We start from the raw sequence: 24441 nt of genomic DNA on the forward strand, positions 1-24441 counted from the left end.
GGGCGAAACCTTGGGCAAGTTTCCTTACTCCACACAGAGCCTAATAATAATCCCTCCAAAAAACCAAAACAATAATAAATTGGTCATTTTCAATCTACGACTGTTTGTGGGACATTGCTGTGCGCAATTGGCTGCCGCGTTCGCCCACAAATATACAGTCAATTCACGTTACAGTGTGTTCTGTGAAGCGCTTTGGGACGTCCTCCCGACGGGAAAAGCGCTATATCAAATGCCAGGATTATTACTGTAACTCTGCCTGATGTCAAGGCTGAGGGGTCTCCTGTGCAGCCTGAGACTGGGTGGAATTCTGTGGGGGGGGGGGGAGGGGAGGGGAGGAGAGTCGGATAGGGTCATGACGCATGCGCGCAGGCAGGGATCGGCGCATGCGCAGGCAGCTCTGAGCGGTGCCGGGGGCGGTGTGTGTGTGTGTGTGTGTCGGGGGGCGGAGGGAGGGAGGAGGCAGTTACCCGGAGGGAAGCCATGTTCCAGTGCAGGGTGGCGTGGCACAGGTTGACTCCACTCAGCAGAGCCTCGGCCACGCTGGTCCGGAGCCACGCGAAGAGGCGAGGTAAAGGCCGAGAGGGGGAAAAGCGTGCGGCGGCGGCACTTGTTTGTGCGCTTTGCTGTGTCCAGTCTGACATAGGCCCCGGGACTGACACTGGGCCTCCCTCCCCCTCCCCCTCCCCCCGCTGTCCTGCCCAAGGTCGTGGGAACATGGCGACCCACCACTTTCCTTCTGCCCACAACTGCTCACCTTTCCAACTCGCCGGGGGGGTGTCTTCGGCGAGTCTTGAGTTGCCTGTTCCCCCCCCTCCCCCTCCCCCTCCCCGTGTTGGCGAGCAGCACGGACACCAGCAACAGTGGTGACCCCCTCCGACCCCCACCGTTGCACTGCACACAAGGCAGACCGATCTGTCCCAAATAAACACAGGCTCCCCCTCCTGTCATGATGTGCCTGCGGCGGGCGAGCAGTCGGTGCGCAGTCTTATGTGTGTTCGCTGCCTTACCTCACTTTGCTTCAAAAGATGTGCCAGTGACTTGGCCTGTGCTGGGCTGAGGTGCACAATCCCCCCCCCTCCCCCCCCACCCCCCATGAGAGGATCTGCCATTGCCCCATCAGGGAGTGATTACAATATCATTGCAATATCAACGCAGTGCTGTGCCCGGTCACCTCCTGACCAGAGAAGTTTTATCCACTGCATATTTTACGCATTAATAAATAATAGTCTGGCATTGAGTTGGAACTAATTTTTACTTGGAAAGCCAAATTCAGTTGTTGCAGACGCTGATGTAACTTCCATTTAAATAGTATGACAGTAACTTAAAGCACCACAAAAAGGCACTCACTGCTCACTTGGTTTCTCTTTTCATAAAATAATGCTTGCGAATATATTATGTGCACCGACCGGGTTCTGTATATACAGTGGGATCATTTGAAGTGCTATCAAATTCCTTTCTCCAATCTGGAACATTTTTTGGCTCTAGTTTTTCAATCATGTTTTACCACCTCTAAAAGGCTCGTTAGGAATACTGAAGACCCATGGCTTAAGATTGGTAACTTGTCAATTTTCACACACTGACAGATGTCTCACAGACGTCACCAGAAATGTTTTATTTCTTTCAAGTGTAGATTATTATGTACTTTGTGGTGTCCAGTAGATCAGTGGTTAGAGCACTCGCCTGCAAGCGAGAGACCTGGGTTCAGTTCCCGGCACGGCGAAATGTTGGGCAAATTTCCTTATTTACGCCTTTGTTTACCTAGTAAGTAGGAACCTGGTTGTTAGTCGATTGGCGGATTACTTTTCTGGGGTAATAATTCCTTCAAAAAAAAATAATAACTTGGTCACTTCAATCCATGACTGTTTGGGGACACTGCTGTGCGCAATTGGCTAGCGCGTTTTGCCCACAAAGTATACAGTCTATTCACTTTACAATATATTCTGTGAAGTGCTTTGCGACATCTCAAAGACGTGATAAGGCGCTATATCAAATGCAAGGATTATTATTACTTTTAAACTAAATACAAGCTTTGGAAACTTTTCTAGTCAGAAAATCGAATTGCTTAAATTTCATAATCACTGTGTGCAGGAGGTTGACTTATTTATCCCTGCATATTTAAAAAATAATAGTTTAATATTCATAAATGTCCAGTGATCGAAGTAAAAATTGAGCAAAAACACAATTTGGAATCTAGTGGGCAAACTCTTAAAGTCTAGAAGATCATTGAAATATGTTACAGTAATGTAGCAGTCATTTTTGAACGTTCAGACTAGTTGTTTGCTTAAATGAAAGATATTGGTACCATTGCAAATTGTTAAGTCAATAAACTGAAAGTCAGCACTTATAATTGATCGTTGTGCATAGTCAGTGGTAAAAAATATTCAAATGGCAGTGCTGTCAAGCAGTATATATACCCATGAAAAGAGAAAACAATCGATCAAAAGTGATTCAAATTGATCTTAATTTTTTTCTAAATGTGTTGCAACAGGAATGAATCCAGGATCCCAAGTCCTTTGTCTGCTAAATTATATTTATATTTAGCGTTTCGCTCACAAATAAACAGTCAATTCACTTTATAGCATATTCTGTGAAGCGCTTTGAGACTTCTAGAAGACGTGAAAAGCGCTATATCAAATGCAAGGATTATTATTATATAGAATTGGGATAAGGGATCCCATGAGGCAAGGACTGTAGAAATGTTTGAAACTGTCAGTTACTCCCACCTGGAGTAATACACATGATTATGGTCGTAGTATTACAGTAAGCACGTGTTGTCGTTGGATTAGGTTCAGCGAAGGGCAGGTAGATTGATAGCTGATACTGTAATGAGAACCTGAGATGAGAGGCTATTGAAACTGAGAATGTTTGAACTAAATAAATGCTTTGTTCAAGGGAGGTATTATTGAAGTATTCAAGGTCCTAAAGCGTATAGATAAACTGACCCCTAATTAGTTTACCATTGTCAGAAACAACGACGACAAAATTACATTTGTATAGCGCCTTTCATGTCGGGAGGACGTCCCAAGGCGCTGGACAGACAAGAGTTACAGAGCCGAGCTGGGGGTCGGGGTGGGGGAGAGCAGGGGTGGAAGTAGGGAGATCGAAAGCACGGTCAAAGAGGAGGGTCTTGAGGTGGGTCTTTAAAGTGGCGAGGGAGGGGGCGAGACAGAGGGACTGCGGGATGGAGTTCCAGAGGGTGGGTGCAGAGTGGCGGAAGGCCTGCTCGCCAATAGTGTGGCGAGCAAGGCGACGTGAAGCAGGCCAGAGCCCGTTGAGCGGAGGGAGTGAACAGGATGATAGAGGGTTAGGAGGTTGCAGAGGTAGGGGGGAGCAAGACCTTGGAGGGCTTTGAAAGTGAGGACCAGGATCTTGAACTGTATCCTCTGTGTGATGGGAAGCCAGTGGAATTGGGCGAGGATGGGGTCGATAGGGTCGCGGAGCCTGGTGTGGGAGAGAACACGGGCTGCAGAGTTCTGGATGATCTGCAGCCTGTGGAGGGAGGAGTTGGGGAGGCCGACAAGCAGTGAGTTTGCATAGTCGAGCCTCGATGTAATGAAACCAGTTGTTACTGACTCAAGTTCAGAAGAGGGAAGGTGGGCATAGTTCATTCTAATTATTTTACTTACAGTAGTAATACAACACAACTTTCACTGAAATTTACATTTATGTACAACAACAAATTGCATTTATATAGCACCTTTCACATTGGGAAGACAACCTAAGGGGCTGGACAGTCTAAGGTTTACCCAAGCTGGAGGTTAGAATCAAGAAGGGTGCAGGGCAAGGTTATGGGAGGATGACTGAAGGCATGGTCAAAGAGGAAGGCCTTGAAGGAGGCAAAATGCGAGGGCGAGACAGAGGGGCTCCGGGGTGGCATTCCAGAGGGTGGGGACAGAAAGGCTGATATTCTGACCACCAATGGTAGGGCAGACCAGGTTGGTATGGGGTAGGGAGGAAGAAGATCATGGAGGGCTAAAAGTGAGGATGAGAATTTTAAACTCGATTCTCTGGGGATGGGGAGCCAGTGAAGCCGGGTGAGGATGGAGGTGATTGGCTCTCAAAACTTGGTGCAGGAGAAGACACGAGCTGCAGAATTTTGAATAATCTACAGCTTGTGGAGCGAAGCATTGGGAAGTGCAGCAAGCGGAGAGATAGAATTGTCAAGACTGGACGTAATGAAAGCCTACCTGGATGTGCTGAATATTCACATCGGAAACACACCTCAAAGGATAACATGGAATAGACAACTCACGGAGTGTGTGTATATAGTAATAGCTCATTCTTAAAATTCACCTTCATGTTTGACATCCTCTGAAGCCCTACACTTTAATTCTCCATAATTCTTTCTATAAGTTACTCACCAATTCTCATGCATTTTGTCTTTTTGCAATAAATTCTATCCTTCAGGCACTTTGTTCCAGCGATGGAAGGTTCCCTTAGAACAGCAGATGAACAGGCAAATGACTTCCGGAGGTGCACCTGGTGACTCTACCAGTAGCGCTATTTACATAGTGCTTCTTGGCTTGTCAAGTTTAGGAGCTGGTGTATATGTAAGTAGCAGGGCAGCTAAAAAGTGACAAGTGTGCCAGCACAGCTCCTGTTAGTAGCTTTCTCTGTTTTTCTGGAGATCTTAATTGCTCTTTTCTTTCAACTCATTTTCTTGTTTCCTAGGTGTTTGTGCTAATTTTGAGGAGACTTTCGACTCGTGTGGATTATATAAATGGGAAACAAACCTCTTTTTGTTATGTGACGTATTTTTCATCAGCCCTTTTAGTTTCACTTTTTGTCAACAAATATATTCACAACAACTGAAAGGGGATGTACTTACCGCATTTTCCAGTTAGGGAATTTCAATTCAATTCATTGATCTGAAACATATCTGGTACATTTAGCATAACGATGATTCTGGAGAGTTGATCCGGTCAGCTGACTTGCTCGGGTGGTCGTGAAGACCGATTTCAGGTCTGCATTGTCCTTTGACAATTTGGGGCCTGTAATAGATTGGGGAGGATTGGGGCTTATCTTGTTCCCTAAGTGGAACTTATTTGGTCTAATTTGGTTAATAGGCCTTATCTCGCTCACCAATTTAAAAAAAACAGTGTTTAATATTGTATTTTAATAGAATGCAACTGTGTAGCTGAGATTGTGACTCCTTGAGATGCAGTTTTGGTTCCTGGCTTTACTGCTTAGGATTTTCTGGGGGAAAAAATTGTCCTAAGCCATTCCATCGGAATTTCACAGGAGAAATTAAAAAATGCTAAAATCTGGGTTTCTGTGATGGCTTTTGTGGGGATTGATTTTGTTACCCATTTAAAAAGAGATGGAAATGTACTTTGAGAAGAAAAAATATCAGTACCATCTATCATTGATTGTTAAAAGGTAATTTTTGAGGATTGATTATGGAATAAGTTCATATTCAAAATGATTGCAAAACAAATTGGCAGCTGTTTATTAGTTTTTAGGCTTATGGCGTGTTCACAATCCATTAAAAGTAGTTTTGAGAATTAAAATTGAATTTGTGGATTTAAATAAAGTCATAAAAGTAACTGATAATGAACAAGGCACTGACGATCAAAGACTGACGATGAAAGGCCACCGATGAATTTGGTGGTGGTGTAAAGTTTGATGAAGGAAATCAATCTTATGTTTCTAGATGGCTTGGAAATCCATCACTCAAAATATGTGAGCTGCACAGAGTGCAAAAGGAAGCTGGCAAAAGGAGAAACGAAAGGGCTTTGAAATTGAAGGTTTAAACATTTTTTATTTCACTCTCTTTTGCTTTTCTCTCTACCTTCTTCCTGATTACTTCTTTCTCTACTTTTCTCTTCTTGCCTGCAGTTTTCAAGCCTTTCAGTCTCCCTGCTCTGGGATCCTCTTCTAAGCACTTGATGTCCACAGGTGTGCCAGGGAGCGGCAGCAACAATCTCATATACTTCTTGTTTGTTGGTGGAAGTTTCGTGGGGGGAGCTGCGTATGTAAGCAGGCTTTACCCTCTCTACAAATTAGATGTGTGGCGGGTATTACATTGGGAAACTGACCCACGAGTGCTCTGGTTAAGTTAAAATCATAAAGAGTACACCAATGTTCTGTTTTCAGGCTTTGGGAAAAAGAATATTGCATCTTTAATCACTATTTAAAACAACCATTGGAATCCTGTAGCCCAGTGGTTAGAGCACTTGCCTCGCAAGCGAGAGACCAGGGTTTGATTCTTGGTAGGGCGAAATGTTGGGCAAGATTCCTTACTGCACACGCCTGATAATAAACCCTCAAGGAAAAAACAACCCCCAAAATTGGTCATCCAATCCACGACTGTTTGTGGGACACTGCTGTGTACAATTGGCTGCCATGTTTTGGCCACAAAATATACAGTCAATTCACTTTACAGTATATTCTGTGAAGCGCTTTGAGACGTGTAGAAGGCCTGAAAAGCGCTATATCAAAGGCAAGGATTATTATTAGTTCAGGGTGGACACCAGTAGATGAGTTTTGTTTCCACATCCAACTGAACACCTGGGGTAATAATGCTTGTGGGGGATAAAGATATAAAGTTTGAAATACAAGAGTCATTTAGAGCCAGATTCTGGATCCTTTTGAATCACCCTGTGGCACCAAGCCTGTATTTAAGCTTCGGTTTCCTTATTTCCATATTGCCTTCCTTTGATTTTCCCTGTATGATTTTTAATTATCAAGTTGTTGTTGGAATGTCATTGGTATTTTACCTAAATAAGGCTTGCTTAACATCTTTGAATTAACTATTCCTATTACCTTCTTCCTGAACCTTTTCCAGCACTGCTTTACAGAACACAGTTTTGTAATTGTTACCAGTGCTGTACAATCACTGAATTTGTACTTTATGATTGCACTTGTACATCTAAAGTTCTAGTTTCCTTGACAGTTGTCAATTGATCAACTCACCTAACTAATTTCTTTGTCACCTTGAATAAAATGACCTTCATTTTTATAAAAGGTATAATTTAATTTTTTTATTTTAATGGTGCAAGATCCCACTTTATTCTTGCATTTTTACTGCATTGTCTTTGTCTGTGTGGCCTGTGGTCAAGGGAGCGTATGTGTCTGCTTCAAGGCTATGGTCAATGCCACCTTGCAATTGTCTGGCATTAAGAATCAGATATAATGCAATGAGACTTTTTGCTTTTTGACCCTCCCTACTTTTTTTTGAAGTAAGATCATTACTTTATATCTTGATGTTTTATGGATTGAAGTAGACAAAAATAAAATGCCCTTTTATAAGTATTTGCAATACAAAACAAGTGGTTTGTTTGGATTATCTGTAATTTGCCACTGGTTGTGTCTAAATATTATACAAAAAATCATTTTGTTAACAGGTATATAAAGTACTGAAGGAAGATAAAAAGAGGTACAATGAAAGAGTGGCACAAATCACGCAACGAGCACATAGAACCGGAGCATTACCAACCAAGAGTACGTATTGCTGTCAATGTTCTCTTTTATAATAAGCGCTTGTCTTTTTAAAGAAGCTCACTTCTGTATATGAATGTTAGTTTGGATTCCATATTAAATTAAATTATTTAAATTATATGTTTTATTTTCCAATAGTTACAAATACTATTCATTTCTTAAGTTTTAAAAAGTTCTTATGAATCCTGATGTGACTGAATTGTGTTTTTGTCTTGAGCAGGAATCTGCATTTATTACAAAGCTGGTTCAATTCTGTATTGAAGACACAGTAGATACAGTACCAAATGGGTATTGTGTCCTCTCTGCCTTCAACATGGAATAGCTGTGCGATCGTAGAAAGTGTAGAAAGAAAATAGGCCTCAAAATCATAATCTATGCATTGCAATGACTTTATACTTAGTTTCTTAGTGTTATTACAGGGACAGCTTTTGACTCTATTCCCTTTATGTACATATTTGTGATGGAAAATGATAGGTGTATGTCTAAAACATAGGCAATAATTATCTGTGATTTATTGATGTCTACAATACCAGTGTTTATTGTATCGCAGTATTTCACTACTGGTTTGCTTCAGGACAGTTTTCTTGCAGCTGCTTTCTACAGTATTTCAGTTTGTAATTGAGCCGGGGGGAATCGAGATTGGTACTGTCATCTGTCCGATCACAGTCTCAGTAGAGTTGATAGATGTTTGTGCAACACAACTTTCATTTTATCAGAACAATTGGGCTGCTTTTGCTTGAAGTCTTCCTAAATCTCTCTTGGCCTGCAAGTGTATCCGTTAAACAGCTGAACCAAGTCAGGTCCCGAGGTTACATAATTGCATAAAAATATCTCGCTCCTCAAACTTGTTGCTTTGTTTCCTATTGTTTACAAAGGCTACCGTTGAAGTTCGTGTCGTTGCTTTTGCTTGAAGTACTTCAGTTCAAGTCGTTTACAACAAAGGTTCCAATATCATCCACAGGCATCTTGTTCCTATCTTTCAGGCATCAGACAGAGCCTGTGATAGCTTTCCAGAAGTTCCAAAATCCTTCATAACAGTTGACATTATCATAACAACAGCAACAAGATTCCATTTATAGAGCGCCTTTCACGTTGGGAGGACGTCCCAAAGCGCTGGACGTTGGGTCAGGACCCGAGCAGGGGGGAAATGGTCAGGGTGAGGGGAGGGAAGGGAGGGAGCGAGGAGGGGGAAATGGTCAGGGTGAGGGGAGGGAAGGGAGGGAGCGAGGAGGGGGAAATGGTCAGGGTGAGGGGAGGGAAGTGAGGGAGCGAGGAGGGGGAAATGGTCAGGGTGAGGGGAAGGGAGGGAGCGAGGAGGGGGGAAATGGTCAGGGTGAGGGGAGGGAAGGGAGGGGGCGAGGAGGGGCTAGAGAGTTGAGAGGGGAGCTGAAGGCTCGGTCAAAGAGAAAATAACTTTGTATTGAAGAAAACAAACAAATTAATTTACTTTCCCCCCCACCCCCCCCTCTCTGGTTACACTGCCTTGAACATACCATTCAGTAAAGTTAGGGAGTGAACTGTTGGAAAGCTTTTGGCACTGAATTGTGAAAGTTATGATTAACTGGTCATTTTTTTTTCCTCCCCAAGAACTAACTTCTCCAGGAATGTCTCCTTAGGGCTTTTTTTAATTACAAACTACAATTTAATGCACAAAAGTCATTTGTAAATTAGATCTGTGCAGTCAATAATTTGCCAATAGTTAAATAACTGTTCAGCAAAAGACATGTATTTATGTCTTGTTTTCATTGTAATGTTAAGACGTTTCAGCTTGCACATTCGTCATTATTAAGTTTTCAATTTGTATCTATGCAAAATGCTCAAAATATTGTTTCCCTTTAATTTTATAGGTGAAGAGGCATCAGGAGAAGGAGGTATGTGGATTTTCAAGGAACTTTAGCATAATTGTAACCTATTATATAAGCTCCTTCATTAACACAATCTGTCGCCTTGTAAGTTACATTAGGTGCAAAGCAGCTTTGTTTCTACGAATGTATTAATTAGAGAATCTGTGAAATGAAATTTAACGTGAAAATTTCTGAGTGGAGCATCACTGAAAAGGATCAAGGTGTAAATGGAGTGAGAGTAAAACTAGATTTTATATATATTAGTTAGAGCAGTGGACATTACATGTAAAAGATTTACGATCAAACTTGTTAACGTTTCTGTAATTTGAAATATCTTCAGTGTTTTAGTTGATACTCAATTGCTCCAAATATTGTCCATTTTTTTTAATTGAAGAATATGTCACCAACAGAAGTGAAAACAGTTTCGGAAGAAGAAGTGGCACAGAAATCTGAAACTAAGCAAGTGTCTGGGAAAGAGACGAGTGATAAGGAAGAGACCAAAGGTGGGTCCTGACTGTCTTTTATGGAATAAGAATAAAGTGTAAACATCCTATGATCACAGTGTAATATTGACAATCTAACTACTACTGTAACCCAAGGCAAAATATTGCAGATGCTGGAAATCTGAATTAAAACAGAAGTCACTGGGAACATGCAGCAGGTCAGGCAGCATCTATGCAGAAAAGAAAGGTCATTGACCTGAAACGTTAATTCACTTTCCTCTCTCCATGCAAGCTGCCTGACCTGCTGTGTGTTCCCAGCGACTTCTGTTTTTACTGTAATTAATTGGTTCTTATTAAAATATATCGCCAAGCACCTCTCCTCACTTCTCTTGCTCTTTTCCTCCACAACTCATCATCGTGTACGGTTGCACGCATACAGACATACGCCCAACACACAGTTTCAGATGTTCTATCCCTATTAATACTGTGTGGGATCTCTGAACACAAACTCAAAATCTTATCATCAGTTAAATCGTGGATCCAGCCAATGATCGAAACACTCCATTGAATAATCTCAGTGTAAATTTGAAGTGCTGCTTTTGCCCAGTTTGCATTTTGGGCTCATTTGTATTTTGTATCAATGGAAATATTTGTCTTCATTGACTTTCTAATGGCTAGATGATCAATGTTAATGTTGCTGTTAAATGGGATGGTACTTCCCCATCACGGGTTAACATTACATGCTGTACAGTGTTTGCCAAATGCTTTTCTCTTCCAATAGAAATTCTACCAGTCAGTGATCGGCCTGAGGTCCCACCACACGTCCCCTTTCTTTTGATCGGAGGCGGAACTGCGTCATTTGCAGCGGCCAGATCTATCCGTGCACGAGATCCTGGAGCCAGGGTAGGCGGCTACTGGGCACGATATAAATAATAATAATCCTTGCATTTGATATAGTGCCTTATGTCTTCGAAACGTCTCACAGCGCTTCAGGGAATATACTTTAAGTGAATTGACTACATTTTGTGGGCGAAATGACCATGTTTCATAATGAAGATGACTAAATGATTATTATTATTATAATTATTCCTATTCCTAGTCTAGAATAGAGGCTGATGTCAGACACGTTTAGGAATAAAGATTGAAATTTATTGCAAATCGACTCAGACACTACATGGACTCTACACCTGGCGCGCTTCTACTCTTGCAACCACCTTCCAGCACTCATGTTTCTGGATGCTTAGCGCATTATTACTTTAAAGCAGATGTTTATTTATTGGAGTTGAAGTTGCTTCTGTTCAATGTGTTGTACATTTTGTTTAGGTCCTGATTATTTCTGATGAACCAGATTTGCCGTACATGCGGCCACCGCTTTCAAAAGAGCTGTGGTTTTCTGACGATGCCACTGTGACAGAAACACTAAAGTTCAAGCAATGGAATGGCAAAGAGCGGAGGTAAACGCAGAGTGTTTGAAGAGGCAAATAAACAGTTGAACTGGGATTATCGTATTAGCTCAAGTGGATGAATTGCCCTCAGTGGATCGAATGCCCTCCCCCTGTGCTGTAATTTATATGATCGCTGAATCATGATTGTAACAACACACATTTTCTGTTATAATGTTTCTTCTATTAAACAGCATGATCATTTAATGTTTTGCGATGATTGCATTTGAATTTTCTAATCTCTGTAATGAGGCAATCAAAACTTTTTTTTAATAGAAAATGAAAGGTAGTACACATTTCAAAAATTGCAAATGAAGTTTTGTCTGCTTGTCTCTACAGCATTTTTTTCCAACCACCGTCTTTCTATATTCAGCCTCGAGACCTGCCTTATATGGAGAATGGAGGAGTGGCAGTGTTAACTAGCCATAAGGTAAATCACCAAAAATGAGTACTCAACTGCGTGACGTTTCATGTAATACCAGATTTTGTAGTGATCTTGTAAATGGTATTATTGGAAGATTAACACTGTGTTTATATGTAGGAATACTGTTACATTTTATATGGAAATTTAGTGCTGCCCAGCCTCATTTCCACAGAGTTCAAATAATGAGAATGATCTTGAAGGCAGTAACTCTGTTATTAAAGTGATGATACTTTGCAGTTCAAAATCTCTCAATCACAAGATTGCTTCATTTGTTTCTTTTCCTGCAGGTGGTTCAGATGGATGCCCGAGGGAATAAAGTATGGCTGGACAATGGTGCTGAGATAACGTATGATAAATGTTTAATAGCAACAGGTACATTTCTGAGATTTTTGCTGCTCACCTGCGCAGTTCTTCTAAGCTTTGTTTTTACACTATACTGTTTTATGTGTAAGATTAAGTACTTTTCTGCTATTTTGTATCAGAATTACATGCTGTGAAACATGTCCGTTTCAGAACTGTTGTTGCAATCTTATCTTTTCTCCTTCTCCATCCCAGTCCTAATCGCTTTGAGTAACATTTTGTGTAAAATCTGCAATACGAACTCGAGCATTGATAACATAAATTTGGCTATCTGCAAAAAGCAGCTAACTAAACACAAAGTGTGTTCTGTGTTTCAGTGACAGGAGTGTGAGTGTGTGTGTGTGTGTGTGTGTTCAATGCCAAATTGTGTAGAATTTAGCAGTTAGACTGAAATTGAGCTACACATTGTCAGTATCTATTGGAGTGAAAGCTGATGTTCTGTCATTTTATTGTTTCTAAAACTTGGGACTTATTTTCAATTAATTAAATTTCCTATCTGTGCCCATAGGTGGAAGCCCACGAAACATTCCGGCACTTGAAAGAGCGGGAGAGGATGTGCGAAAGAGAACTACTCTATTCAGAAGGGTAACTGTACAATATTGTTTGTTGTATTTACTATGCACCTGGTTTAAGATTTTCTGTGGCTCTTATCTTCCTCCCAAACACTGAATGCATTGGGCTTTCAACTCAAATGTTCCATGTTCCACAGAGGTAAATGAGCAATTTTTAATTGACGGATGTAAACCTGGAAATCTAATTGTAGGTACTTCTACTAATGACTTCAACACAGACATTTTGTTGATTGCAGAAATTGTTTGAAACTGGGTTAATGTCTAATTTGCAGTGGGTTTTCCCCCTCCCAATGCTGGTAGATTTATGCAGTTAGAAATGGGGGTTACTTCTGTGTGGTTGGGTAAAAAGAGCCACAAATCAAGCAGTGTCCAAAAGCCTATGCTACCAACTTTCTCCCCCGTTTCAGTGTGTTGTACCTTTATCCTGACCAGTTAGTCAGTTGGGAAAGCTTCCTTCATTTTCAAATGATATTTAATGCATAAGGGCAGACATCTGATCAAGTAAAAGTCTGTTGGATATTTTTCCTTTGCTACCATAGTCTTTTTCATAGTTTGTTTTGGTCCATCTAACAACCATTAATCTTGAAGCCAAAGGATAGTCTACATGGTGTTTACAAAGGCATCAGGGTTCTTAACAGTAGATCTGTTCAATGCAATCGAGGTAGCTGAGAGGCATTGCATAAACTCTTTACAACTGATCATAAATTTGGAGTGTGGGCTGCAAGAAATACACTTTACTAAGTTTTGAAAAGAATTGCAACCTTTCAGTTGCTGAATATTGATCATGAATTATCCATTGCATTCCACTAGCTGTCTACTAAGAACTTACTGAGGACTTAGAGGGAGCTACGTGAGACAATGGATTCAGATAGGGAGCTCGAGTTACAGCAGAGAAGACCGAGGATGATTTTGCAGATATTGAATCGAAGTAAGGGAGGAAAAAGTGCAGCAGTAATGGTATGTTTAAGGTTAGGTCTGGGATATGGACTAAAGGTGCTGTGGTTGGAACCTAAACAATGGGTAGCCATGAATGTGCGGCAAGAAAAAATAATTTATCCAAAACTACGAGTGGAAATGTTTCAACAATCCAGTGGGAAAGTGTATCTTAGATTTTAAACACCAACATCGGTTACTTTATTCCACCCTGACACCCAATATATTAAGTGTTTTTAAAAATAGTTTCAGCTGTAAAACAATGCTGATTGATGATACTTGTGCCAAAACAAAACTGAATAATAGCCCATTAATAATAATGATAATTCCTGCTAAAGGTAAAACAAACCCGAGTTTCTGTTTTGTACAAATAACTATGGGACTGAGAACAGTTTCTGTAATGGAGACTGCAGTGTGTTTTGATCATTCCAGACAAGGTTTGCAACGCAGAAGAAGGGAAAGCTATGTCTGGTAGAAGTTCCTTTGATATTACAGTACGCATCCTCTTGTCTCAAAACCAGCTGGTGGTTTAGCTTGGAATTACTTCCATTTTGAAGAGGGGTGGGGATCCAGAAGAGATTGTCTTAAACTGACTGAGGAATCAACTTACTGAGTTGGGAAGGGGGGGAGAAAATATCTGCACTTCTGCATTCAGCATCTGTGAAACTGATTCCAATGGAGTTGAGAGTTGTTACAAGGTCATGATAGATGGTGGACTGCTGTGAATCGGATATAATGTCCCAAGAAAATGAGGAGAGCACTTCAGAAAATATATCTGGTGTGTTAAGCACAGAGTGAGGCCAATTATTTTCTGTACAAGGATTGTGTTTTTTTTGTAAAATCTGCATATTGGAAAAGAAGATATAATTTGAAGATAAATTCATGGTTGCAGTATATTATATTATCCACAAAGTGCCATGGGAAAGCTGTTTTCCTCTGCCCCTGATATGAACTTCACAACAGACTGAGGCACAGATGGGCTTAACTAGTGGTGCAAAGCCATTTATGTGGTAGTTCAGGTAGCAGCTCTTGGCATGGAGATTGAACCAACTGCTGTCTTCATGCATCTGGTGTCTTTTATTCATCAGTTCTACTTCAAACATAGGGGTAATGATCTGAAACTAGCACAGCCCGTGGGAGCAGTATTCAGGATGTCTGTCCTCTTTGGTGCCCTAAATAGTGTTCCCATGCTGTTTTTTTCATTTATTCCTTTTCTAATGCCATTTGTAACAGTCACATTTGTACTGTTCCTACAGGTGTTCCCCAGAGATGCTGTGTGCAGTGTTCCAACCATTTCCATCCTGAACACTCAAACTACTACTTTGTTTTCTAACAATTCAAGTTTGAATTAATGAGTTCTACTTTTAAAATGTAGACGAATTGTAGACAATCTCTCTATTTAAATTGTCTGCACCAGTCCTTTTCACTTGATGATTTAGCGTGAATTCCATTTAAAGGTTTTAAAGAAGGTTGCAAAAATATAGTTTGTTTTGGTGCAAAGTTATAAAACTAGTCATGTCTAACCTTTTACGACATTGTGTTTGGCGAATTGCCATGTTATTTGAAACAAAGTGAAGCCCTCACTTCAAATTGTTTCCAGTTGGTGAAGGTTTGCATTCTGAAAATAACTAACTTCAGGGACCTCGGTTTGAATCCAGTCCAGAGTGACGACTGTAAATGTCTTGTATCAAATGAGTTTGGCCAGTTTCTATGGCTTGTGTCCATAAGCCACAAAGTATGCCCCGAATTTGGCAATACACTGAATTAGCATTTGGCAGTCAACTAAGACCATAAGGATGGTGGGGATGTGAAATTGGGTTTGCACAGTATGGTGGCCTGAATTGGTGATTAAAAGCATGTTGTGGACATCCACCCAAATCCCTTTGTTCCTCCACAGTTCTTAGTTTCTCACCATTTAGAAAATATTGTGTTTTACCATTTATTGGATCCATAGTGGATGACCTCACACTTCTTCACTTTAAACTCTGGTACCAAGGAGCATTTCACACAGCATCGTACCCACAGTATACCTTACTGGAAGTCCCCGTTGCTTAATCTTGGGTTAATACACATTTATCTTTGCCGTTCACTTTTAAGTGCAAATAATTACCTAATCAACAGGAAGAAAACATTTATTGTAGCTTGTTTCTTACTGGGGATCTTTGAGCATTCCTAACTTTTGTTGTTGTGAATATTCATAATATTAAAAANTAATTGTTTTACAGATAGAAGATTTTAGATCTTTGGAGCAGATTATGAAGCAAGTGAAGTCTATCGTCATTATTGGTGGTGGATTTCTGGGGAGTGAATTGGCCTGTGCTTTGGGGAAACATGGTACGGTTTCATTTTTTTTGTAAATAATTAGAGAGCAAATGAAAGGAAACTGTTTATAACAGACTCAATTTAATAAAGTGTGAGATGGTTTGCTAGTTTTTTTCACTAGCTTAACTTTTCTTTGGGATCTTGCCTAGATTTTCTGAATGTCACCTCACTTATAATAATGCTTACATTCCTTATTGCACATAGAAACGTCTCGAAACATCTCAGAGTTTTCTGCAAAATGTAGTGACTGAGTACAATAATTGTAGGCCAACGTGGCAGCTAATTTGTGAACAGCAATGTCCCAGAAACAAATGTATTCAATTTAGTTAAAGTTCTAAAATTTCATAATTTATCTCCCTATCTTGCTATTCCTAAGGGAAGGCTAATAATAGATTTTTTGTGAATCTATTCTGGAATATGCCTTTTCAGTTAGAAGAAAATTGTTTACAATTAAGCCGATAAAAAGGTGTGCTGTGAGGTATTGAAACTCTTACTTATGATTTGAGGTTCTTGCCGAGCAAAATCTTTTGACCATAAATCTGTTAAACCACAGCACGAAAGAGTGGAGTTGAAGTGAAGCAGATATTCCCAGAGAAAGGCAACATGGGCAAAATCCTACCAGACTACCTCAGCAACTGGACAACTGAGAAGGTGAGGAAAGGTAAGATCAAGAGCATTCTTATTAATTCTAAAATAGGCACATTTAACTATTTCGAATTGAGGAATTGTTAGATGAAGAAATGAAGAGAAATAGAGGGGTGAAGAAAACGGGAGTGTAAGAAGAGAAAACTGGATAAGGAGAATGCTGTTCAAATTTTTTGGATTAATACGACCTTCATTTTTACATTTTAGTTAAGTATCACAATAATAAAGCTACTGTTGACATTTATCAGATTTTTATCAGTTTGATTTTGGTGTCTGTTACATGGTTAGTGTGAGGAAAGAATGGTCAGCCATTATTAGTTATTTCTTGTGTCCTGCTAGAAGTCTCACGGTTAAAATCTACTCTATGATTATGGAAGATTTTTTTAAATGATTAGCTGGAAGCATTGATGTTATAAGTATAAATGATAAATTTTGAGATTGGCACATCTTATCCCTGCATTTCCCCATCTCCAAAATTTAAATACAGTAAAATTCACATACACCTGATCTGTATAAATTAAGTAATCGCCTAAATCATACATCTACCCAAGTCCTGTTGAACTTCCTATTATTTATAAGTTTCACATAACTCATACTTGGCATAATTTGTATTCAATGTATGGTCCCAACTGATCCGACTTATGTGAGGTTTACAGGAACAGTACTGTTTCATTAACAGAAGACTATAAAATATTTTAGATCTGAGAATATTTTTGGGGGAGAACAAGTTTGCAGGGCTATTGGAAGAGAGCGGGGGAGTGAGATTGACTTGGATAGCTCTTTTCAAAGAGCCAGCACAGACACGATGGTCCGAATGCGCTCCTTCTGTGATGTATAATTCTATGATATAGTGTATTTTGGTGATGTGTTCTATGACCCAAGAATTTTTCCATTTTAGAGGGAGTTAATGTCATGCCCAATACATTTGTGAAATCCGCAAAATATATTGGAGGGAAGGTTGTCCTGACGCTGAAGGGCGGGCAAACGGTGAGTAAAGTGCCAAGAAATGTAGTTTCGCATTGATAAACTGTCTTTTCAATGCATCAATACTGAGGTGTTGTATTTTCGTGTTGGTAGATCGAGGCTGATCACGTTGTTGCAGCAGTTGGTCTTGAGCCTAATGTGGAGATGGCCAAGACAGGGGGACTGGAGGTGGACTCGGACTTTGGTGGGTTCAGAGTAAATGCAGAACTGCAAGCCCGCTCCAATATTTGGGTGGTGAGTATTAAAGTTAATAAGGAACTTAGTAAATTACATTTCTGACCACAAAGCTACCATGTGCCGTGTGTGCGTGGTGCAATTATCTATTTTTTGTTGCGAAACTTTTGTTGCAGGAATAACGTATGTATTGTGTAAAGCGTAGAATTACGAAACTTTGTATAAAAAGATTTTGCTAACTTTCGCAAGACAATCCGGTTGTGAAAGGTGTCACTGCAATGTGTGTTTGATCTCTTAAATAAAAGAAGTATGGACAACTCAGCGCTCATCTTGCATTCTCTTTATGTCCTACAGGCTGGGGATGCTGCTTGTTTCTATGACATTAAATTGGGCAGGAGACGTGTGGAGCATCATGACCATGCTGTTGTGAGTGGCAGACTCGCTGGTGAGAACATGACTGGAGCTGCAAAGCCTTATTGGCATCAATCCATGTTTTGGTACGAGTTGGATCTGGGTCCTCCAGTTGATAACTACAATTCATTTAGATGATTTATAAAGAACATTTGTTTTCTTTGAACAGATTTTGCTGGGAATTTAATTGAATGATTGAATGTGATTTCCAATTAAAATGTATTTGTTCCAGGAGTGATTTGGGCCCTGATGTAGGATATGAAGCCATTGGCATTGTGGATAGTAATTTACCTACTGTCGCAGTGTTCGCTAAAGCAACTGTTAAAGATACCCCCAAAGCTGCAACAGAGGAATCAGGTAAGTGACCCGAGTCTCTGCTTATTGCCCGTTGTCTGGTTTAATATAAACTGATTCTGCCAGTGTTACATTCTTTGATCTTAGCATTGTTGGGGTGGAGGGGAGAAGATAAGAGAGCAGAGACACTGCGCTTCCATTTAGAAAGGAAGGGAAAATTAGCCAAGTCGCCCTGAGCTTGCTTGTGTCTCGTCTCCTGGGAGCAAAGACACGGAATGAAGATTTTTGAATGTTGCGTTGTCCAAATGTGTGGTTGTTTGTTACAGTATGATGTAACAACAACTTGCATTTATATAGCGCCCTTCACGCCGGATGGCATCTCGGAGAGCTTAGTGTTTTTATACTGGTGTTTTTGTGCTCGCCGCAATTAATAGTTATTTCACTTTTGAATTTAGGTACTGGAATCCGATCGGAAAGTGAGACTGAGGCAGTAGCTACCACTGTGAGTGTACCTGCTGGAGCTGTTTCTATAGCCCTACCACCTGAGGAAGGAGAGGAGTATGGCAAAGGCGTCATATTCTACCTGAGAGAGAAAGTTGTCGTGGGAATTCTGTTGTGGAATATATTTAACAGGATGCCTGTTGCCAGAAAGGTTAGTATTGCAATTACTTGTCTCTGTAGAGATGTTTTTTGAATAAAGCTAATCATATATATAAATAAAATATATCAATGTAAAGTTGTAACAATTTTACAGTTCTGAAACAATGCGAGAACCCTAATTCTGTATCATAGTTATAAAGATGCAACCAATAACTTGCTCCAGCTACATGAAATTATTTCCACAGGCTTAACTTGTACACTTAATGAAATTCCAATCTCTTCCAAAGTTCTTCATACATGGGTCATTTAGGGCAGATATGTCTGGTGCGTGCATCGCCTCAGACCCCCTAGTAATGAGTGTGATTGGCGAGTGCTTGGATACAGATGATTTCTCCACACTCATCTGGGGACTGCACAAATCTCAGGAGGTCCTAAATCCAGTACACATGTAAATAGCGCATTTTGAATTGTGATGATGTCTCAAAGTGATTTACACAGCATGCCGGGCATCCAAAGGGGAGGGGAAGAAGACTAAAATGTAGTCAAAATATAAAGGGGGAAGGGGGTGGGTGGGGGAGTAGGGGAGTCTATTTTTAAAATGCTGCAAATGTTTTCTCTGCATTTTTCCCTTTTCATTTCACTTCAATATCTTATTTACTTGTTGCAGGTGATCAAGGATGGCGAAAAACACGATGACCTCAATGAAGTTGCAAAATTGTTCAACATTCATGAAGATTAAAGCATCAGAGTTTAATTGTGTATATAAGATTCTAGAGTTTTTTTAAATGTAAACACTGGTGAAAATGTAACCGCAGCAAATCAAGAGCTTGAATTCTCAGAGAATTAAAATAATATTTTGTGAACCTTCCTATTATTGGAGATTTGACTTAAAAAAAAAACACATTTCTACCATGAGCACACAATGAGAAGGATTTTCTGAACTAAATATCAAAATAAATGTAAAAATGGCATTTAAAACATTTTCAGATCAACTTGGTTTTATTTGGAAGCATGTCCTGTTTGCGTTTTAAAATGATCTCAAGACATCCTGTAACGTGTGGACTGGCAGTGGTGTAAGAGGCCATTCATCAGTGCGTTGGTAGTGAGTTAGTTGGCTGCTCACAAATGCACAGTGGGAAGCAGTAACTGTGATGCTTCATTTCTTTATGTAATATTAGTATAAGTATGGATGGAAGCAGATGATCTTTTCTGCCTCAGCAAGCAAATGCTTTGTCATGAAAGCAGGAGGAACCTAATTTAAAAACAGCTTTTCACAAGAGAAACTGCCTTTGTGATTGCAACAATTAACAGTTTTAGGACTAGCAAAGCTTTTGCAGGGATTATAAACGTGTAAATTAACTTGGTGCAACTTCTGAACAGCTGAAAACAATGCCAACAAACCAAATCATTACAAGTTTTAACAATTGGAGCAAGTACCGTGTTTTGGAATACCATCCATTGCTTAATTGACTGACTTAGATTCTGCCACACTGATGATTCTGTATTACATGTGTGTTATTTTGCAAGTCGGAAGCTATCAGGAAACTTTGCACTAATAGATGTTCATTGTAGAATGCATGTGTGATCGTGTTGAGTTATTTTCCAAACTTTATCATTACTTTCACCATTGTTTCTGTAAGCGATCAATGTTTTCTGCTTCAACACAGTGTTCCTTGGCAAATTGCAACATTTTTGAATACCATTTAAAAGATGAACGCATTGCGTTACTTGCTCATTTTGTCCTGGAAGAGAGTCACTTGTAGAATTCACCAGTGTCTCTCATGCAGTGGCAGGCAGGTGCCACAAACATCTAAGGTAACTGCAAGGTCCATTCTTTGAGAAATGTCCTGCGAGCGGCAGTTTGCTTGGTTACTCACAGTGAGTCATGTTTCATACAGCTGTTATGTCAGGTTTGTGTGGTGGGCTGTAAAGGGCTAACAATGGCACATCTCGTTCGGGATGTACTGTACTACACTGAAAACAAACTTACTTCTTCAAAGTAGTGCTTGCTGATCATTATTCAGGGACCGTCATGCGCAGAATCTGGCAAATAGTAATTTGTTAGACTAGTGCAGTGTATGTAATTTGGAGTGGAGTCCTGTAGCTCAGTGGTTAGAGCACTCGCCTCGGAAGCGAGCGATCTGAGTTCGATTCCTGGCAGGTTGAAATATTGGGCAAGTTTCTTTACTCCACACACCTCTGTGTACCTAGCTAGGAGGTAGGTTGGTGGATCACTTTTCCGGGGGGTAATAATTCCTTCAAAAAAAATAATAAATTGGTCAGTTCAATCCACGACTGTTTGTGGGACACTGCTGTGTGCAATTGACTCCCGCGTTTCGCCCGCAACGTATATATATTCTGTGAAGCGCTTTGAAACATCTCAAAGATGTGATAAGGCGCTATATCAAATGCAAGGATTATTATAATTTGTTTTTTTAAAAAGCTGAACCCAAAAAGGTCACACCCAACAACCTATTTTTCTCTTTTCAGTTCCTGCAATGCTTAATTTTCCAATGTTTCTGTTTTAGATTTCTGGCATTCTCATGTTTTCCATTTTATTTCTGCAAAAATGTACCAAATTACAGGAACCGTTACAAATCTGCTGTTAATATTTTCCACAACTGCATAGTCATCTTGTCCCAAAGTGAGCAGTGGCTTTAGCACTCTGAGACGCTACCCTGCGTAAGGGGCGCTATATAAATGCAAGTTGTTGTTGGCCAGAAGGAAAGCATGTCTGTTCATTTGCTTTTTTTCTTGCTGCTCTTTTTTCCCCCTCCCAGTACAAGTGAATGATGCTGGAACTACTTCAACAGCAACACTTTATATAGTGCCCCTTATGCAAGGGAGTGTCCTAGAGCGCTTTAGGAGGTACTGATGCACTTAAGCTGCTAAACCTGGTTGTGGTCATCTGTCTTTGCTGCTGCTGCTAGATTCGGATCACCTATGTTTATACAGCAGGTAGAGGCAGAGAGAGGAGAAGAGAAATTACTAACTGGGATCAGCAATGTTGTCCAAGAGAGGGGGAGGATGGAAATCACTGTTAGTGCACCAGTCCCCTGGTTTTCAAGGGGTTGAACACATTGTCTGCTCCAGCAATTATATAACAACAATAATAATCCTTGCATTTGATATAGTGGCTTATCGCATTCTCGAGACATCTCAAAGCGAATGACAGAATATACTGTAAAGTGAATTGACTGTATATTGTGTGAGTGAAACACGGCACAGCAGTGCCCCACAAACAGTCGTAGATTGAGTGACCAATCTTTTTTATTTTGAAGGGATTATCAGCCCCGGAAAAGCGATCCGCCAATCGACTAACAACCGGATTCCTACGTGTTGCTGGGTAAACAGAGACGTGTGGCGTAAGGAAGCTTGCCTAACATTTCGTAAAATGGAAGATTATCAAGTAAATGTCCTTTCAAATCTTCAATTTGCAAGTACATTACAATACATGTCTGTTCCTAGCAGTGCTTAACCAGAAGAGGGAGCCATCACCCTTTGCCAGCATAAGAAAGCAGATTGTTCAATTCAAATTTACCCTGAGCTTTTCAAGGCTTTTTTTTGCTCTCAAAATCAATTGGCTGTTAAAACCTGAATAGCACTGTGCATTTCTAAAAATGTTGTATCTGACAACCTTGATTGAATAGCACTATACAGTGTAATTGAATGGAATGCTTTTAATCTGCATGTATATTCTCCCTGATCGTGTCGCTGAACACCAGGAATCTTTCATTGTGGGCTGTGCAGAGGATCATTCATTGGTTAATAAATGATACCTGTACTGCAGTTGCTGAGCTCTCTCTCTCTCCTCACACTGAGATTTTAGATGGTACACGTCTACATCTTTTCCTTTTAAAATTCAAGCGGATGAGTTCTGTCTCTCTCATCCCACTCTCTTGACGTGTATTGTCTGGTTTTCATGCAGTGCTCCAGCCTGCAAAGCAGCAGGAAATGCACGAAGTTCACCTTAATTGATGTAATCGCCATGGTGATTTTTACCTTGTGCCATCTCCTAAGGGCAAAGTTATTCATTGTGCCTTAATTGTGCTGCTGAGCTTAATACACTGGCTGTTCACGTACACAAATGAACGCACGATGCTCCAGTTATTCCGACTTGGAGGACGACACAAATGTATTGGCACGTACATTCTGTTTCATATTGCATGTGTACTTAAACATCTGTTCTGAGAATAAGCACTGAACTCCCATGGATTGCTTTTTGTTTAGCGGGGAGAGGGAGGGAGAAAGAAAGCTTTAGTGAAACTTTTCTGCCATTGTGCTAAGAAGGGCAGGGGATGACCTTTTTGTCTTGCCAATTAAATCTACCGGAGAAAAGATTCAAAGGCTATCACTGCTGAACTTGCAGACGGCAGAGAGCAGGAGGAAGAGGCTAGATGCCCAGAAATCAGAAACTGACATCTGTGAATTAATTTGTAGCAAAATTCTTTTCCAACTATTCATCGTGTTTGGCTTTGTAAATCGAACAAGAAAGCTTCAAACTTTCATTCACGGGGTCTGGGTTCAAGGCTCAGCCTTGACAGTCATTCAGACTCAGCTACCCTCCCGAGAGCAGATAAGCTTTTTCCCAATCTGTTGGCTGGTCTCCATCATGCTGATAGCACGCTTCACCTTGAGCAAGGAAATCTTGGCAGGGAATTCCTATAGAGACCGGAGACTTGGATCAGTCTGTGATCGGAATTGCTTTTGCATTCCTCTATCCCACAACCCCAGCAACAACAACAACTTGCATTTATATAGCTCCCCTCAATCAGGGTAGTGTCCCAGAGTGCTAATTTAACCCACTCCCTCCCTCCCCAAATTTAAAGCCCCCCTTTTTGACTATGCTTTTGGTCATCTTTCCAATCCTCTGTCTCCTTCCCCCACCACCCCCCCCCCACCACCCACACCCAGGGCTCGGGTAGCCAGAAAGCTGCATGAAGTGCTTTGAGACATCCTCCCAATGTCCGAAAGGCGCTGTAAGTTGTTGCCCTTGACCTTCACCCAGATTTATTCAAATGTGTTCTGAATTGCCGTCTTGCGATTAAAATGTTTTCAATGTTGTCGATGTTTGAAATAATATAGTGCTGATCAAAAACATGCCGTGTTTGTGTTGCATGGTTTCCAGCGAATCGGCATAATCTTTGCGAGCTGATTTCCACGAAAAATTCCAGTATAAAGGGACTCTCCATTTTTTTATCTGCACTTTCTGAGAATTTACAGCTTGCCCTCGGGCAATGTTATTCCAGAGCCAGCCACGAGGAGGTTGTCGAGAGCAATTACTCCAGAGCAATTTACAGGGTCCTTTAAAAGTGAAGAGAGTGAGAAGCCGTCAACTTTTGATCTTTCTTACACTTTTTAACCTTATCACGGACTTCACAAACCCACTCAGTCTCTGCAGAGAAAACTCTTGCATCGATCAAGACTCCTTGATCCGTGAAGGCAGAACGCCGGACTATTCATCCACCTCTGCTACCCTAACCTATCTGTGCCTCCCTCCGCAATATTGTCTCCCTTTCGGTTGCACAGGGACCATCAGGGAAAACACCTAAA

The 24441-nt window shown here is 40.6% G+C and overlaps 1 protein-coding gene across 2 annotated transcripts; it reads left to right on the forward strand.

Annotated features, from left to right (window-relative positions):
- The first annotated feature begins 413 nt into the window (after positions 1-413).
- Positions 414-19868, forward strand: aifm1 (apoptosis inducing factor mitochondrion associated 1). 2 transcript variants are annotated; one of them, XM_042340914.1, is made up of 18 exons: positions 414-568; positions 4408-4550; positions 7347-7443; positions 9288-9311; positions 9695-9787; positions 10509-10630; positions 11051-11181; positions 11509-11599; positions 11881-11965; positions 12462-12538; positions 15684-15792; positions 16334-16441; positions 17324-17412; positions 17503-17643; positions 17938-18080; positions 18227-18351; positions 18744-18940; positions 19556-19868. In XM_042340914.1, the coding sequence occupies exons 1-18, from the start codon at positions 481-483 to the stop codon at positions 19625-19627; spliced, it is 1935 nt and encodes a 644-aa protein (XP_042196848.1). In that variant the 5' UTR covers positions 414-480; the 3' UTR covers positions 19628-19868. The 2 variants fall into 2 exon arrangements, with proteins under 2 accessions (XP_042196848.1, XP_042196849.1); XM_042340915.1 differs by lacking the exon at positions 4408-4550 and adding an exon at positions 5839-5975.
- The last annotated feature ends 4573 nt before the right edge of the window (positions 19869-24441 follow it).

Source organism: Callorhinchus milii, unplaced genomic scaffold, assembly GCF_018977255.1.
Source record: "Callorhinchus milii isolate IMCB2004 unplaced genomic scaffold, IMCB_Cmil_1.0 Scaffold15, whole genome shotgun sequence".
NCBI lineage: Eukaryota > Metazoa > Chordata > Chondrichthyes > Chimaeriformes > Callorhinchidae > Callorhinchus > Callorhinchus milii.

Bases quoted from the DNA above. Each gene is read 5' to 3' on its own strand.
- aifm1 (XM_042340914.1), top strand. From the start codon at position 481: ATGTTCCAGTGCAGGGTGGCGTGGCACAGGTTGACTCCACTCAGCAGA. The intron at 11,966-12,461 runs GTACATTTCTGA...CTGTGCCCATAG, and splicing joins TAAATGTTTAATAGCAACAG to GTGGAAGCCCACGAAACATT. The intron at 16,442-17,323 runs GTAAGATCAAGA...TTTCCATTTTAG, and splicing joins AACTGAGAAGGTGAGGAAAG to AGGGAGTTAATGTCATGCCC.